Source organism: Platalea leucorodia (assembly GCF_965183815.1).
Source record: "Platalea leucorodia genome assembly, chromosome: 2".
Classification (NCBI taxonomy): domain Eukaryota; kingdom Metazoa; phylum Chordata; class Aves; order Pelecaniformes; family Threskiornithidae; genus Platalea; species Platalea leucorodia.
Genome location: NC_138824.1, coordinates 73,487,715 through 73,503,812, shown reverse-complemented (window position 1 = coordinate 73,503,812; position 16,098 = coordinate 73,487,715). Strand labels below are relative to the sequence as shown.

General features: G+C 38.7%; 1 protein-coding gene across 1 annotated transcript in view; it reads left to right on the top strand.

Annotated features, from left to right (window-relative positions):
* OCA2 (OCA2 melanosomal transmembrane protein) overlaps positions 1-16,098 on the top strand; it is a gene marked incomplete at both ends in the record, with an annotated part of 181,872 nt that overhangs the window by 37,092 nt on the left and 128,682 nt on the right. The window contains 3 exons of the mRNA XM_082333762.1: positions 2,157-2,314; positions 4,635-4,717; positions 5,069-5,222. Coding sequence (XP_082189888.1) covers positions 2,157-2,314; positions 4,635-4,717; positions 5,069-5,222 — 395 coding nt within the window. The remainder of the gene's footprint in view (positions 1-2,156; positions 2,315-4,634; positions 4,718-5,068; positions 5,223-16,098) is intronic.

The window sequence follows — 16,098 nt, the reverse complement described above, 5'->3', positions numbered from 1 at the left end:
AACCTGTTTTGCTAGGGCACTTTCTGATGGTTTTATAAATCTACAGAAAGGAATGGAAAAACTTCTTAAGTATCCTCATCTTTATAGGAAAAGAAGGAATGAACTGCTCTTCTTGAAAATAAGATTTAATTTTTCTCCCTTTAATTTTAAGCATCCTTTATAATAGCTCCTGAATGTGTCATCTAGGTAATTACAGGATTTATTTTAAAAGTATTGCTTTAAAGGAAGCTGCCATAATTATATGCACCTGAAGCTTTTCAAGACATAAATTACTGGCTACACTCCTAGTAAAAGGCAGACTGTCAAGAGGTGTCCCAAATCATTGGGTTAATGACTTCAGGTCAGCAGGCCTTTTAGAAGGTATAATTACTATCTCTAGTTAAAAGTATAGCTATAGTTCCAGTTGAGACTAATATTATGTATTAATTAGGACACAGAAAAACTGTGATGCCAAATCACACTAAAAACCTTCAGAACCAGAACTGTTGTAATTTGTATTTACGCTTGCTAAGGGCTGTGTGTGTAAATTCTCCTGACTGGAGGTGGTCTCCTGATCTGTTGCATCTGAGGTTATCTTTTTATCCTTTCCTGTGTGATTCCTTTAAGCAAATAGGTGCTTGGGAGGTTCATTCTTAATGAATGGCATGTGAGTGACATTGGTGGAGGTTGCTCTGCTTGCCATGTTAAGTGGGGTGACATTTATATTACTTTGCAATGCATTGGCTGCTTACCTGCCAGTGGATCCACTAGGGTCTTTTTTGGGTTACTGTGAGAGATGTCTCTCTTCTTGAACCAGTTCTCCTGCTGGGAATGTGGACAGATGCAACAACTTTTTTAAAGATGAAGGGCCCCTGCATAATGTAACAAAGCTTTCCCCGTTAGAGACTGGTCTACCATGGATGGCCTTACTGGGGCTCATTGGGAAGCAGGGCACAGCACAGCACTGCCCTGACTCCCCTCTAACTATACTGTGTTTTTAATTCTCCTGTTAAAATCTCTGAGTTCTGTGGGCAACAAAACATGTTTCTAGGAAAATCCTTCTGGTAGGTGTATGATCTTGTACAGTTTTCTACAACAGATTCACTCTTTGTAGTATGCTCAATTAAATGTCAGATGTTAAAACAGTTGAGATACTCAAGCATGTGATTAAGTTGCATGATTTCAACAGACTGTGTATGTGTAAAATCAAGTCTCTTCCCTTCTTAGGATTTTTTTTTTTGTTGGCGATGCCTTAGGTTCCTATCTGGTCACAGATAGGAATAAAACAATTAGAATATTGTTCTATTATAGTAACAAACGGACTGTGAACTGTTTAAAAGCTCAGGCTTTCCTCTTCCCCAAATCCACAGGGATGTTTCTTTCTCAATGCTCCTCATGCCAGAAGTGGACTCTCACAATACTAAGTTTAAATAGTCCTAGATGTACTGGGACTAATAGAGCCAGACTTCCAATGGATTTGTGGATCATGGTTGGCTGATTTCTCAATTATATTAGACTAGGAATGCAGTTGGACCACACCTCATGCTAGATATCCAAGAGAGAAAGAAAGAGTAGACAAGGGAGCTGGAGGAGAAAGACTGTGAGTATTCCAACCGAGAGGAGCTTGAAAACATGTCTTTCAGATGTTTGAAAAATTGTGAGTAAAATTTTGACCAAAAAGCAAATCCTCTGGCATGAATAGGATGTTGATTCTGGTTTAATTTTCCCCAGGGATGGAGCTTCCACAGTGTTTTCCCCAGTACAAATTCTGTGATGTTAGAATTGCTGAGCTAATGATGCACTTTCATCTAGTACAAGCACTTAAAGAGCCTTACTTCTCTGCCTCTCTGTGCATTTCTGTATGCTATTTTGGAGCTTTGCTACGTTTACAGTGTCAGCTGAAAGCACCGGTGATCTCAAAAGTCGCTTTCTAGTGATTGATAGATGTATTTGTTCTGAACCCATAACTCCTGTTTCCTTAGGAAACCTGGCCAAAACTGTGGTACTTGGTGAGGAAGTAGACATCTGTTTTGTTCTTTTCATAGTTTCTTAAGCATTTTAGCTGAAAAATGTATTTTTCAATATAAGTTGACTAACCTATATTTTTTTTTTCTGGAATTTGTACAGCCTATACTCATTTTTACTGGAAATTTACACCTTAACAACTTTATTCACAGCTATGAATCTGACCGATTTTCATGATTCTGCTCTGTTGAAGTTAGACATAGGAGGCCCATTTGTAGCAGATGTAGTTGATCAGCGAACAGAGGAATACATTGCAGTACAAATCAGCCAGACTGAAGATGCTGGATCAAGGAGGAGACGCCAGCAGCAGGTGATGGTCTTCAAATTTTCTTTCACTTTTTCTGTGATGTGTTTTATCATTTGTATTTCCATCACCATTGTGTGGATTAAGTGGTTGTGCTTTTCCCTGCTGTGAAGTGTGTCAATGTCAGCATTACAAAACTTATTCTAATAAGAGTAAAGTTACATTTTCTTTTGTCTTTATAAGACCTCCTTTAGCTTCATATATTAAAATGTTGCAAAACTTATGCCCCTTGACTGATACTTAGCATGGAAGTTCTTGTGTTTAAAATTGGCAACATTTCAAAAGCTGTCTTAGAAGGAAGAAAAAAGTGCAAAGTGCCTTTTTGCACTCACTGAAATACATTTTCACATTTTGTTGCAAATTATTTTCTCAAACGTGTCACATTTATTGGCTTTATTTCTCTTAGGGCTTTCTCATTGTTGATGTTGTTTGAAACAAGTTCCTGCTGCTGTCTCCCAGAGAACTCTGTGAAGGAGAATCTTTTACAGCTTGTCATTGTATATCACTGAAAAATAAAAATAAGCTTCATCATTTAATAAATAGCATTGACATACAAACAACTGCTTCCCATTCTGTATATATGACAGGATGGCCTGCCTCTACCAGTGACAGCATAGCTGAACAATGCCATCAGTATTCCTGCTTACACCTAACCTCACAGTCTACAGCAAAAGATTAGTCCCACTGCCTCGGCATGGCGAACAATACCATAATGGCAGATACTCTCTTAAACCACCCACCCCTGTGATGAGGAGGCTGCTGTAACCTGTGCTGCTGGCAGTGATCCCCGAGCAGCCTTTGTGCTTCTGTGGGGCAGCCAACACACAGTTGGCTGCAGCAGCCCACCTCTGCTGGCATACCAGCGGTGGTCCTGACATGACCAAAGGACTAGGTAGCCAAATCAACCTTCCCTGCTGGTACGCTCTTCAGATGTTTCCCTGTGCCAGATGTTCCAAGCTGGCTGATTAAGCTGCTTTTTTTTCTGCACTGTGTAGCATACAGGGTCAGGACAGGATTAGGACTTAGGCTGCAATTAACCAAATTTGAAGTTTTTTTTTTAAGTTCCTCGTCTTTAAAAAAAGAGATAATACCATATCTACATTTAAAGAGTACATTTGGCTAAACTTGCATGAATATCAGTCTGTAGTAACGGACAAAGTTTCAGAAAGTGTTTATTTTTGGAAGATTTTTTGCTTGTTTTTGCTAGAAGATCAGCAAACAGGAATTTTGTTTACTGAAATTCTACCATGTCCTCTTCATAATGTCTCAGGGTATGACGTTGCTCCTGGGCCTTTCATTGTCTGTGCCTCATGTATGTTAATTTTCTTTCCAGGCAGTATTTGGGAGCAAACCATATTGTTGTCTCTGAGTCTAGCTGCCTGAGATGTTCCTTATAGTCAACTCAAGGTGTGATTTGGCATCCCCTCTCTGGAGCACCCCTCTCACTTCATTGATTGAGTGAGGGAATGAGGATGAGTTTGCTCCAACCTGAGTGCCTGTAACATACCTAATCAGGTGGAATTACTTTAGGCTGGTGTGTGTTATGCCCTGTCCACAAAAAATTCTCCTAAATGGACACGAGAGAGAACAAAAAGGAATAAAACCCTAGATCAGAGACATATCACTTTCACTGGCTTTTATGACCTGAGCAGTGTGCTCAGGTGGCCAAGAGGGCCAATGGCATCCTGGCCTGTATCAAGAATAGTGTGGCCAGCAGGACCAGGGAGGTGATAGTGCCCCTGTACTTGGCACTGGTGAGGCTGCACCTCGAGTCCTGTGTTCAGTTTTGGGCCCCTCACTACAAGAAGGACATGGAGGTGCTGGAGCGTGTCCAGAGGAGGGCAATGAAGTTGGTGAAGGGTCTAGAGCACAAGTCTTATGAGGAGCGGCTGAGGGAGCTGGGGTTGTTTAGTCTGGAGAAGAGGAGGCTGAGGGGAGACCTTATTGCTCCCTACAGCTACCTGAAAGGAGGTTGTAGCGAGGTGGGGTTCGGTCTCTTCTCCCTAGTAACAAGCGATAGGACAAGAGGAAATGGCCTCAAGCTGCGCCAGGGGAGGTTTAGGTTATACATTAGGAAAAACTTCTTCACCGAAAGGGTGGTCAGGCACTGGAACAGGCTGCCCAGGGAAGTGGTTGAGTCTCCATCCCTGGAGGTATTTAAAGAACGGATAGATACGGTGCTCGAGGACATGGTATAGATGGACTTGGCAGTGTTAGGTTAACGGTTGGACTCGATGATCTTAAGGGTCATTTCCAACCTTGACAATTCTATGATTCTATGATTCACTGGCTTTTATTAATGTTGCCAAATACGACTCTTTTGCAGGTGGTATACAACTGGTCTCTACCCTTAAGTTCGAGAAGAAATCAGCAAAGCATCACAACTAGAACCTTTCAGATACCAAACAGGTTGGCTAAGAGACTGAGAAATGATCCATTGAAGTAGTAGTTTACATAGACTTGACTCTGAAGGACTAGACAATGTTTTAAAAATAATTTGTCCCTGCCTGTTTCAGAGGGGCAGGAAAGGATGACTTCTTGTTGTTTTTTAAATGGATTTACAAGGCTGGTTTGTACTTGAGTTACTTTCCAAGCAATGCTATTTAGAGGGATAGAGTGAAAATGTTTGAAAAGTTGCTTGCAATCGTAAAGATGTAACACATATATATATTTATAAGTACTCAATATAAAATTAATGCATAAATAAAATTAGTGGTATTTCATTCCAGATATAAGCAAAACTTCTCTTTCTTTCACCAGAGGCACCATCTTCATAAACATTCGAGCTTTCCTACAGGAGCCTGGAAGTGTTCCTCTCTCCATGAAGCATCAATACCTTCATGCAAATATAGAGGCACAAGTAACAATTGCATCCATCATCTTAGCAGGTGTCTACGTGCTGATCATACTGGAAGTAAGCCAGTTTTGTACTTTGATTTTATTTTTCCCCTACACTGTAAGTGGAGCACAAGGAAGGGTTTCCTTCTTGGGCTTTATAATATACTTTTAAAATGTGTATATGAATCCTTGCTGTACCATCAGTGTTGCTAATGGCATGAGTAAGATATGTGCGAGGAATTTGGTCTGAATTGTAACTGATTTTGGCGACTTATATTATTTTTCTATTAGAACCTATTAGTGTTTTAATATTTCAACAGGATTATAGTTTAGTTGTGAGACTGAAAATAAGTCTGGGTTATAAAAGGTGCAGAAAATCTGTTTTTAAGTTAGTTAATTATTTTTTAAGATAAGGTAAAAGAAAAAAAGCTTTGGTTATTCCCTTCTCTAAAGCATGTCAAGCTAAGAATTTAGTGTACTTTTAAAAGGTTAAACTGAACACACTTTTTAATGAGTGACATTTGGAAATTCTCTTACTGTATTATTTAAAGAGGAAATGGAGTCTGAGTTAACATGAAGAAGTCAAGGGATGGGGAATTTTAAACATATATTGCAACATCATTCCAAAGCCTTGAGGTACCAAACCCAATGAAAATCGGCCAACACTGTCAATCAATTCTCCAAGTTGAATCAAACCTGATTTACAGTAGTATGAAACAGAGAAGTGAATCAAATCAAGTCTACAGGGTGCTTCATAGTAAATATGTCCAGCATGCTCATTTTTCTTCCACATCTCTTGTGTATTTTAAGCTTTTCATCCTGTTACCCATGGAAATGGTAAGACAGTTGAACACTTGCTAATCAAGTATCAATAATGGGCGCACACAACATGACAGATGCTTTAGACATTTAGATTATGTTGTTCAGCAATGGTGATTTATTTATGAAGCTAAAAATGCATCTATGTACTTTATAAATGAGCAAAAAGGTATAATATTAAGTGTGGAGGAGGACTGGACTAGATTTTACTATAAATATATGTAAACACGCAGCACAGCACCAAAATAATCTTAATACTTTTATATGCAGCTTTTATTTTCAAAAAAACCCAACTATGCAACTTTAGCAATTGCAAAAAGATGAGGTTTTTAATGTATGTAAAGGGTGGTTTCATGTTTACATCCTAAAAAGCTGCTTTGGAACAATTCATGTGTAAAAGGAAATAAAGGCTTGAAACTGAAAAGCAAAGCCAAGGAAAGCATGCATTTTCCTGTTGTTTCTAAGTAAAAGCTTTAAAACAACTCATTAGCTTATTGTTTCTGTGAAAAGATCAAGGAAACACTTCTGTTGTTGGCAGAAAAAATATTTCTGCAAATTCAAAGGTAGAAATAGATACTTATAAGTAAACTTTTTTGAATTTTAAAATGTGGAAAGTCACCTATTGCGTCTTGACGTTAGCTATTTTCTCCATAGCGTCATTAGGAATGACAAATACTACAACCAGAGTAAATTTTAAAATATAAATATGTAAGCTGGAAATAACTATCATAGAAACAAAACTTGACTGTTGTTTGGTTCCCTCATGGATCTCTTGCAAGAGATGGATGTTAATATTGTTAGAATAGGTAATAGTGGCTTACCTTATATTCAGTATTTATAACTTCAGTGCCCGAAGTCCTGCTTTCTCAACACATTGCACTCTCTATTCCATTAGCAGTCATCCTTGTTAGAGAAATCAATTGGTGTTGCTGCAGGAGTCATCTCTCATGGATTTTCATTTTCAGTGTTGCTGCTCCCCATCTTTTATCAGTCTTTATTAGTTTCCTGTGTTTTATTTTTTATCATTGACAATACAGGTTCAACTTCAGACAGCGTGGACACACAAAGTTTTAGAGCTATATTTTCACATCTTTTCTTATCACGATGAAGAAAGAGGAAACATTTTATCTATTACAACTCACAAAAGCCACCTGAAGGCGTGTGTCTTGCTCCTCCTGCACAGCCCTTTTTCCCAAACACGAACTGTAGCTCTTCTGCCCACAACCTCTTCAACCCCACTGTCCTCATCTTTTAATCCTTCCTTCCCCTTCTCCCCTTGCTCTTTGCTACCTCAGTCACCAGGGAGCATGCAGGAGAACAGGCTGCAAGAGCTTCTGCCTCCTGCAGATACAGATGATGGGAAAAGCTGATGAAGTAAGAGGTTCCAGTCGAAAAACCAAGTGCGTTTACTGCAAACTGTCATCTTCTCCAAACTTGCACCACTGTAAAGACACAGGCTAAATTCTACTTTGAGGCAGCTGTTTGCCTCTACGTTGGCATAAAATTTCTAGGAAGTCATTGTATGTCAATACCAGTCCTTGTTGGTGGAGAAGTCTTACTTACTGTCTCAGGATGTTCTTGTTCTTCAGAAAAGCTGTTGAACTTTGTTTCTTCAGACATTTATTTTAAGTGTTGTTTCTTTTGAAACTGATTATGTGTTATGCATTAATAAAATACAAATATGTTTCTGGTAAAAGAAATTTTCTTTAATTTCTAATGATTTTTTTAATGCTTACCACAAATATGAATATTTTCTTAATTCACATTCCTACTCTGCCCCTTGAAATTTTGGTATATTGCTTTTAAATCTCTTTAGATGGACATCTCTTAGTTACATTTTCAGTGTGAAATCTGTGGCGTTTTTTCTTTTTTCCCCATGTAATCATCCTTTCCTTCAGTGACTAGACATTCATTCTCTTGAAATTGATTTTTCTTCAAATATTGATCAGTTCCCTCTTTGCATTTCAGTCTTCTGTTCCATTCCCTTCTCCCAGAGGAGAAAAGAGAAAAAATTCTGCTGCTTGTGGTATTTTTGAATTAATCTAATCTACACTATTTTATAGACTTGTTGAAAACAGTGAAGTATTTCATTTTGTTCTTCGAAGGCTGCACTGCACAGGAAATTAAAACAAGCGTATGTTTAAAAAAAAAAAGTGTGCCAGGTTTACCTTTGTTGATCTCCCCTCTGCTGCCTGACCCTTCAGGATTATTGAAGAACATAGGTAAGATGGGCTATAAGTATGTTTTCACGTTGGTCTACAGGGACATTTGGTGTAAAGTGCTGAGAGTTCTACACTGATGCTGTACTAAATTAATTCATAATGTATTTCAAGATAGGCTTTTTCTAGTTTTGATCCTCAAAATATGTAGCCTCTTTTGATTGAGAACTTGAGAAAAGGAATCAAACAAAAAAATCTTAGAAAATTTAATTTTTACACTTTTCTGCTCCAAACATCTTTGTTCATTCAGCTAAGAGTGCATTTTGTCTTTTGCCGTCTTTAATTTCAACTCTTTCTCCAGCAAAGCCTTTTTCTATGTATATAACTAAAGTGACTATTTACACTTCATTCACTCACATGCAATAAGCAATGGCGTATGATTGTTTCTGGTGGTACAGCATAGTCAAGGAAAAGTAGTGTGGATAAAATCTCATTGTTTCCTCTTTGCAATACAGTAAGATATTTTTGATTTCTTACCTTTTGCCTGTATGTGTATACACAGAGAATGGGATAATACACTGGTTACCCTGAAAAGAAATCTATCTATCTGCCTATCTGTATCTTAAAATGTCTGTTAATATTATAAAGTTTTATTAGTATTTAGAAAAGTTTCTTGAGTTGGTAAAGCTCTTATTAGTAATTATTAACTGCATATTTGCAGCTATGTTGGAGTTGCATTAATTAGGAATATGTAAGGAGGAATGTTAAACATTTATTATTAAAGGACAGAGCTCATTAATTTGAATGAATTATTGTGTGCACTTGTCCAATATTTTCCTTTAATAATATATTTGTTTTGTGTTGTGGGTTAAAATAGAGTGTTAGCTGTTTATGATACTTAAATGAGCCAGCAGAAACAAATATGAAGGTAATGGCCTTTTTAAAGCTATTTTATAAAACACTTTATGTAGTCAGGAGAAAAGTCAGAATAACATTCATTTTATTAAATTAAAAAAAAAAAAATGGAAGAGATACCAATAGCACATCAAATGGCAGAAAAGTGATACCAGCAAGTACTGGAAATTCTGTGAGAGCCACCATAGGGCTTGTTTTATCACAGGAGCTATCATTTAGTTTCATATCGCGTCTTGTAGGTAGCCCTAAGAAAGATCTTCCCAGGATCTTTCAAATGGCATTTTAATGATCTGACATCTTGAATAGTATTCACATGTCTGTATTTCTCCTTAACACAAATACTTGAAAGTGCAAGATCTGGCCTTAAAGGCTCCATATTCTTACTAGCAAGAAGTATGGGCTTATAATCACAATTTGTATTACTTTAGTGGAAATGGAGAATTTCAGTTTCTCTCCATAGTACTTTTCTATTATTAACTAGCTTAAATTATGAATAAATATCCCCTAAGCTTAATTTCTTTAACTCAAAGCAGAGTGATTTTTAATAGCATCTAACCAGCAGAAATAAGCTGCAGACAGCAAAAGTTTTATGTGGTTCAGTCTGACCATTTTTCTCGCATTGTGGGCTGGTTGAACCAGTGTTTCCTCACAGGAAGCATTTTTACAAATGAAATAAGATGTTCATTATTACTACTGTCTACACTCACACAGTCCAGTTTTTGCTTATTTCCAGTAATGAGGCTATTTATTTGCACATGGGAAATTATTCCTCAGAGAGGGAATAGGAAAACAGAAGACATATTCACTGGTATATGAAACATAATACTAAGTGATGGCAATAGGCTAATCTTAAGGGAGAATTTTTCAGATGAGAAGTCACAGAAACTAGTGATCAGCTTACTCAGCATGGTTTCTCACTTCCCATCCATTCTCATATTGATCTGTCTTTAAATATAGACAGAGAAGAGTGTGGATTAGAGTGTTCCCACCTCCACATATATCCTACCAAAAGACTGGTAGCAAAGGGAGAAGAAAATCCATAGCCTTTATTGGAAAAGATGGTGTAAAAAAGAAAATTGTAGCTGCTGTTTTTTCTGGCCTTTGTGGGAGAGAATGTATTCCTGCTGCTATTGCTTTCATTTGTGCTAGGAAGGAAAAATTATAAAGAGGAATTAAATCACTGCTGTAGGAGTTGGCAGAAAATTAGGGGCAGATTATCAGAACAAACCATCTATCCTCTTTGGTGAAGAGTCCGAGCCATACCTCGTTGGGCAAGAATAAAAGTTTGCCCTCATCTGCCCTCCTGTCTGGGAGTGGGAGGGAGCAGAAGAGCCAAAGATCGGGGCATAGTGGGAAAGCCAGTGCCCCTGCATGTGCTGGCCAGCTTCCAGCAGGGCAAGGATGCTCTCCTGCACACTTATCCTTTCTTAAGAGACTACTGGTCCTGACCAGGGGAAAGAGAAGGTTGCCTTGATATTGCCTTGATTACCTGCAGCATTTTACAGTGAGATACAAATGGAGCCAAGAGGTAGGACATGGAGAGTGAACTTCCCAGACTGAGGCAGAAATCATAAATGTTGTGACTCTAGGGTTGCACAGAGCCTGAATCCGGCATAGTGAAACCCAAACCATAAAATCCAGTAGAAAAACTCAGCTTGAAGAAAAATCTAGCTCCCTCTGGTGCAGGCAAGCTGCATCCTTCCTGGGCAGCACATGGTTGTGGGTCTGGTTTGAAGTCCCCATAAGCCAAAAGCACCATTACCGTTCAAAAGTCTACTCTTTTTTTTCTCCCTCCCACCCCCCAGCTGAATATGTGCAATATAATGAGGGTGGTCTTGCAGTCCCCACAAATAATGCTTTGAGGACATAAACTGAGGGTATGCATTGGGAATGGTATCGAGGCATGTGGAGCAGATGGAGGCAGCAAAGCCTGCTGAGATAGGTGTTGGAGGACTGGGTTGATCAAGGGGATCCAGACACAGGATGGATCCATCTGTCCTGTCCCCCAGAGTGAAATATCCACCAAACAGTACCCTAGATGTTCTCCCAGAGAAAAAAGCCTGTGACTGAGCTAGCAATTAAGCAGTATGGACTATCAAGGCTTACGGTCATTCCCTGCCTTTCTCTGATTTAGGAGGAAGGTGTGACCTCTGCATTTTGACCTCCGTGCATTTTAAGAGGGTCAAAATGATTTTAAAGCAGCTGTGCAGGAGAATTACAAGTTGTTCCTTATGGGGAGCATTGGATCAGTACCCCTGAGGTGCTGGGATTTCTATCACTTGGATACAGCAGAGCCACTGCCACCAACGAGGAGGCTCCAAAAGGACAGAGCCAGCACCTGTTAGATAAACGACAGTCATTTTTTACCTGCCGTAACTGCAACAAAGGAAGTGTAAAGGAAGAAGAGTGCTGTAAGACAGGGACAGGATAAGTTTAAATTCAAACAAAAATACAGTATAACAGCAAGCTGAATCCTCAGCTGGATCCCAGCTTGATATGTTATAACAAAGCTTTTGTATTATTAATCCAATATGAATATTGATTTTACACTGACTATTGCCTGCCTAATTGTTAGATCTATCTTGGTAGAAGTCTGGCTCTGCTCTGAGTATGTGTGCTTTAAGGAAAAATATCTTCTTTTGGGTGCTATGGTACTTCTGTAATATGTAAATTGGCCTTAATTAAGAACGTAATAGGAAAAAATTGCCACTGGACGGTGCTGCTTGCTATTCTAAGGGCTTGATAGGATTGTCTGCTTTAAAAGATGCTGTCACCCAGACTCCACTTTTCACAGAATGCTATTTTTTGAAATAATAGGAGTCATATTTTCAGCACTAAGTGTAAAAACTAATTTCCAAATGTCCATTTGCTATTTTCTATTGCCTTTTAAAACTAATTTTGAATGGTATTTTGTTCAATTTGTGAAAGACTGTCAAGCACAAATGTGTTGCCCTGCCTTGCATACTATGCATGTTGTGGGTGTGTTGTTTTTTTTTTTTCCTTTCTGTTTGAGACAGGCAATAGAACATTAAATTAGCTTAATTGAACGCTGCTGTTCAGCTTCTACCCTGCCTATGGCAACCAGAGGGGTAGAGAGCCATGAAGTCTTAACATTTTAACAAGATGTTAGAACACACATAAGCTTCTAATGCACACAAACAGGGACAAGAACCACTCAGCTTGTTTTGGGACCTCAAATGATGTCTTCCTTCAGCAAGAGCAAGGGCAAAAGTGAATGAACAAACATGAGAGAGTGTAGGGGGCAGGCTTGGAGGGGGATACAATGGCATTATCTAAAGAGGAAAAAAACTCCAGAGAAGAAAACTGGAGTGAGAAACAGACGAGATGTCAGGGATGAAAGACTCTCCAGAGGAACTGCTGGCTAGAGCAGAGAGCTCACTGTAAAGGTAATGAGAGTGCTGCAGTTTGCCGTACTGTTGTTCATAGTGCATGGCTGTAATTCCGTATGGTCATATTACCCTAATATTAAAAGAAGGCTGACAAAGATTCACACAGGGAAAGTAAAACAGGTTTACCCCTTGCTTTTGTGATTTGCTCCATGTAATTTCTTTACTAGAAATTCACAATCTCACTACCCTTGAGAATGCTGAGATAACTGGGGAAATACAGATGGTGGCACCTTCTTCAGTTTCAGAAAATGCTCTGGAACTGCAAGTATAATGAGGGTCTTGCAGTCCCCATGAATAATGCTTTGAGGACACAAAAATGACCGTGTGCATTTGGAATGATATCAAGACACGTGGAGTGGATGGAGGCAAAGCCTGCTGAGGACTGGATTGACCCTTGCAGAAGGGTCTTGCAAAAGGATCTTGCAAGACTGAAAGCTTGTTGCCAGGCCAGCCTGTCTATATACAACAGCTTTGGTCATGTCAGGCCACAGTAGCAGTCTGGTTTATCATCTTCTAGGTAGCAACATCAGTCCTTTACTGGCTTGTGACCAGATCTCTCTACTTTAGTCACAGAGCAAATGTTTTTTGTAGCTAAAATATTACAGGAGTGAGGTGCCTTGGCACATAAAAATGATCACCGTCCTGTCTTTCCACAGGGCTCTGCTTTCTGTTAATCTGACCTGACTCAAGGCCCTGATTTACAGAACATCAGCTCATTCATCTCTGTGTGCCTCTGTCCAGTTTCACATTAAGACAAAACTGCCAAATTCATAGCAAATAAAAAGCCTAACTTTTAAAATTTTACTCTGAGGGGCTCTCAAATGATCAGATGTTACTGGATATTCCCCCTCTGGCATTTCCTGGAGGTGTAAAAAAATAATTTTCTTACATCAGAGCCATCCCAACAGGTAGAGGCTGGAAAACATCCACCTGTGGCTGTAATGATATAGATATGGCAGACTCCTCTTTTTTTGTATGAATCCAATAGAAATATTTACTAGGTATGATGCTATACCTTTTTATCCCTAGTTCTCATTAGCAATACTCTGAGGTGGGAGGTTATTTCAAAACCAGACTCTACTTAGAAGTCAAGCAGTCATTTCAACCCTCATCACGTAGGAATAAACCCTCTTCTGGATCCTCTGGCCAACATCTGTACAAATGCTGCTTTCCTGCTTCCTTCCTGGCTCTATGCTCTTTCCTTCAGCTTTACTTTTCCTTCAAGTTTCCAAGGAATGAAAACACAAGGGTTTCAATAGTTTTGTTCGTCTTATACAGTAGGGATATGTTTATCATTGCATCATTCGAGGGCTACTTGGAAACAGTTAATTCAATGTTCCATCTCAGCATGAAGCTTTAGTCCATCCAGTTTTTTTTACAAACAGCAAGCAGTGATATTGCTGAGGAAGAAAGCTCATAGACGGTGAAAAGATTGCAAATTGTGCACATTGTTGATTCAAAGCCTTTGATAGAGCTATGGAGTAACAAATACCCTTGTGGAATCTAGAATTGGCTTATAGATTTTCTATATAGAAGAGGGGAATGAGTTACTCGGATAATTTATTCACAGAACATAATTTGATCTCCTTAAGTCTCTCTCTCCCCCCCCTTTTATGCATTGTGTTTTACATATAGAAAGAATCGAGGTCAGCTGGTGAAACTTAATGTAATTACTTAATCATAGAATATCGAGGCTATCTTTCCTAGACAAAACTCCCACGATATCCCTACCTTGTATTTCTTAGCCTGCTCAGTGAACATACTATAGGAATAAAAGTAAACTAGCACAGGCATTAACTTGTCTTGGATACCATATAGTATTACTTTTAACCACCTTCTATTTAAGATAATCATCTTATGTAGTGCCATCTTATATTTTGAAACTCTGCATTAGGAAGTGGCAAATTGCTGCCTTCTATGCCTTTCCCTAAGGCAGGGTTGTTTATACCATGACTTTCTCCACTGACATTGAATCAGAACAAGTAATTTGGCACATTACCTGAGTGAAAACGGATATTATAACAGAATGTCATACATGGGTGCTTTCTTACCTTGGGGTTATGTAGATGTTCTTCAGGAATTACACAGTTTGCTATAGAATCTAAAGTTTCTATTAAAAAGAAAAATCCAAGTCTTTTAGGGTTGGGAATTTGTCTGTAAAAAGAGGTTATTGAATGTATATGGAATGTGATTTTCACAGAGTTACAGGGATCAGCCATTTATTGTGCAATTAATAAGAATGCATGTTAGTACTAAAATATGCAGCTAATGTTTCCAAGTCCACAGACCTGTCCGGTCCGTGCTCTTAACTGATCTTGGGCACATATTTCATGCATATGGTAGTACTATTATACTGAATCACAAGTGAATTCTTGTAAAATGAGTAAGCTGCTGGTCCAGGTTTGTTTTGTTTTTTTTTTTCCAAGCAAGGCATACTTATGTACAGTGATGCGGTTTTGACATATATCAACTTACAAAACTGAGATTAATAACAAGATTTTCTAAAAATTTAACCTAGTGTAAAATCTTATTTTATGATTCGCATGTCTGCATGTATAGAATACATATAGGTAGTGTCCTAATCTGCAGATGGAGACATAAATAGCTGTTCTTGCTGTCACTGATTTTTTGTGATGCTTGTAGTCACTTTGGGATTCAAGATGCGCATCATCTTTCAGCAGCTGTACCCTACGTTTTTGTCTCAAGAGCTGCTTTAGTCCATCCCTGAATACTGCATCACTATAAGTCATACTTTTTAAACTGTGTCAAGCAACTCCCTTTTCCTTCATTAAAATCCCTACAGAGTTTACTTGCTATTGCTTAACTAAGTAATTCTAAAAGGCAATTATTTTTCTGTTATCATTCATTTTGCACTACCTGTTGAGACACATCCCCTGTAAGGGGTTCCCATGTGCTGGGAAGAGTGCCCTGCAGCTGAAGAAACTGCAGAACTGTTTCTGCAGAGCTTGTGTAGGGAGCAAACAGAGGGGAGGAGGGCGTGGAGGTAAAGCATTAGCTGCCATCACCAGCTGAAGGGGAGGTATGTGGCTATGCCTTCACTAACTTGTACTGGTTAGATGGTCTCCTTAATATAGGCGAGCATGAAGAAAATCAAGTAAGTACGGCTGGCTCCTTTGATCTTCCTTTTCTGCTGCTCTGATCTCTTCTGTACCTGACTATGTCCTGCATTTCCAGTCTATTGGTTTATATTCTGCCCAAATTGTGCAATTTCTCATGAACTGAGAATTTGATGCCATTCAGCTTTGAAGTGGATCTACTGCAGGGCAGAGTTCAAAATATTGCAAGGCTTTTTTTGACCCTTGCTGTTTTCTAAGATAAGCCCAAATTTTCAGTTATGTTGCTTGACAGATTTAGGAAAAACTACCTAAATTAGTTAGCTAAATTACCATTGCTTTTCTACAAATTTCAGTTTTGATTTCAGCTTCAATGCCAGTTTCAGGCTTCAGCGTTAACTTTCCAAACTGTAAGTGGATCAAATATGTGTAACATGAAAGACTGAAGTTTTGTCTGTATCCTGCTAAAACAGCTGGAATAGTCCAGGGCAATGCAGACCACCAAAATTTATAAAGTGACAGCAAATTATAAGATATCTCCATCAAGGGATGTGTCTCAGGAACACATTTCCAGA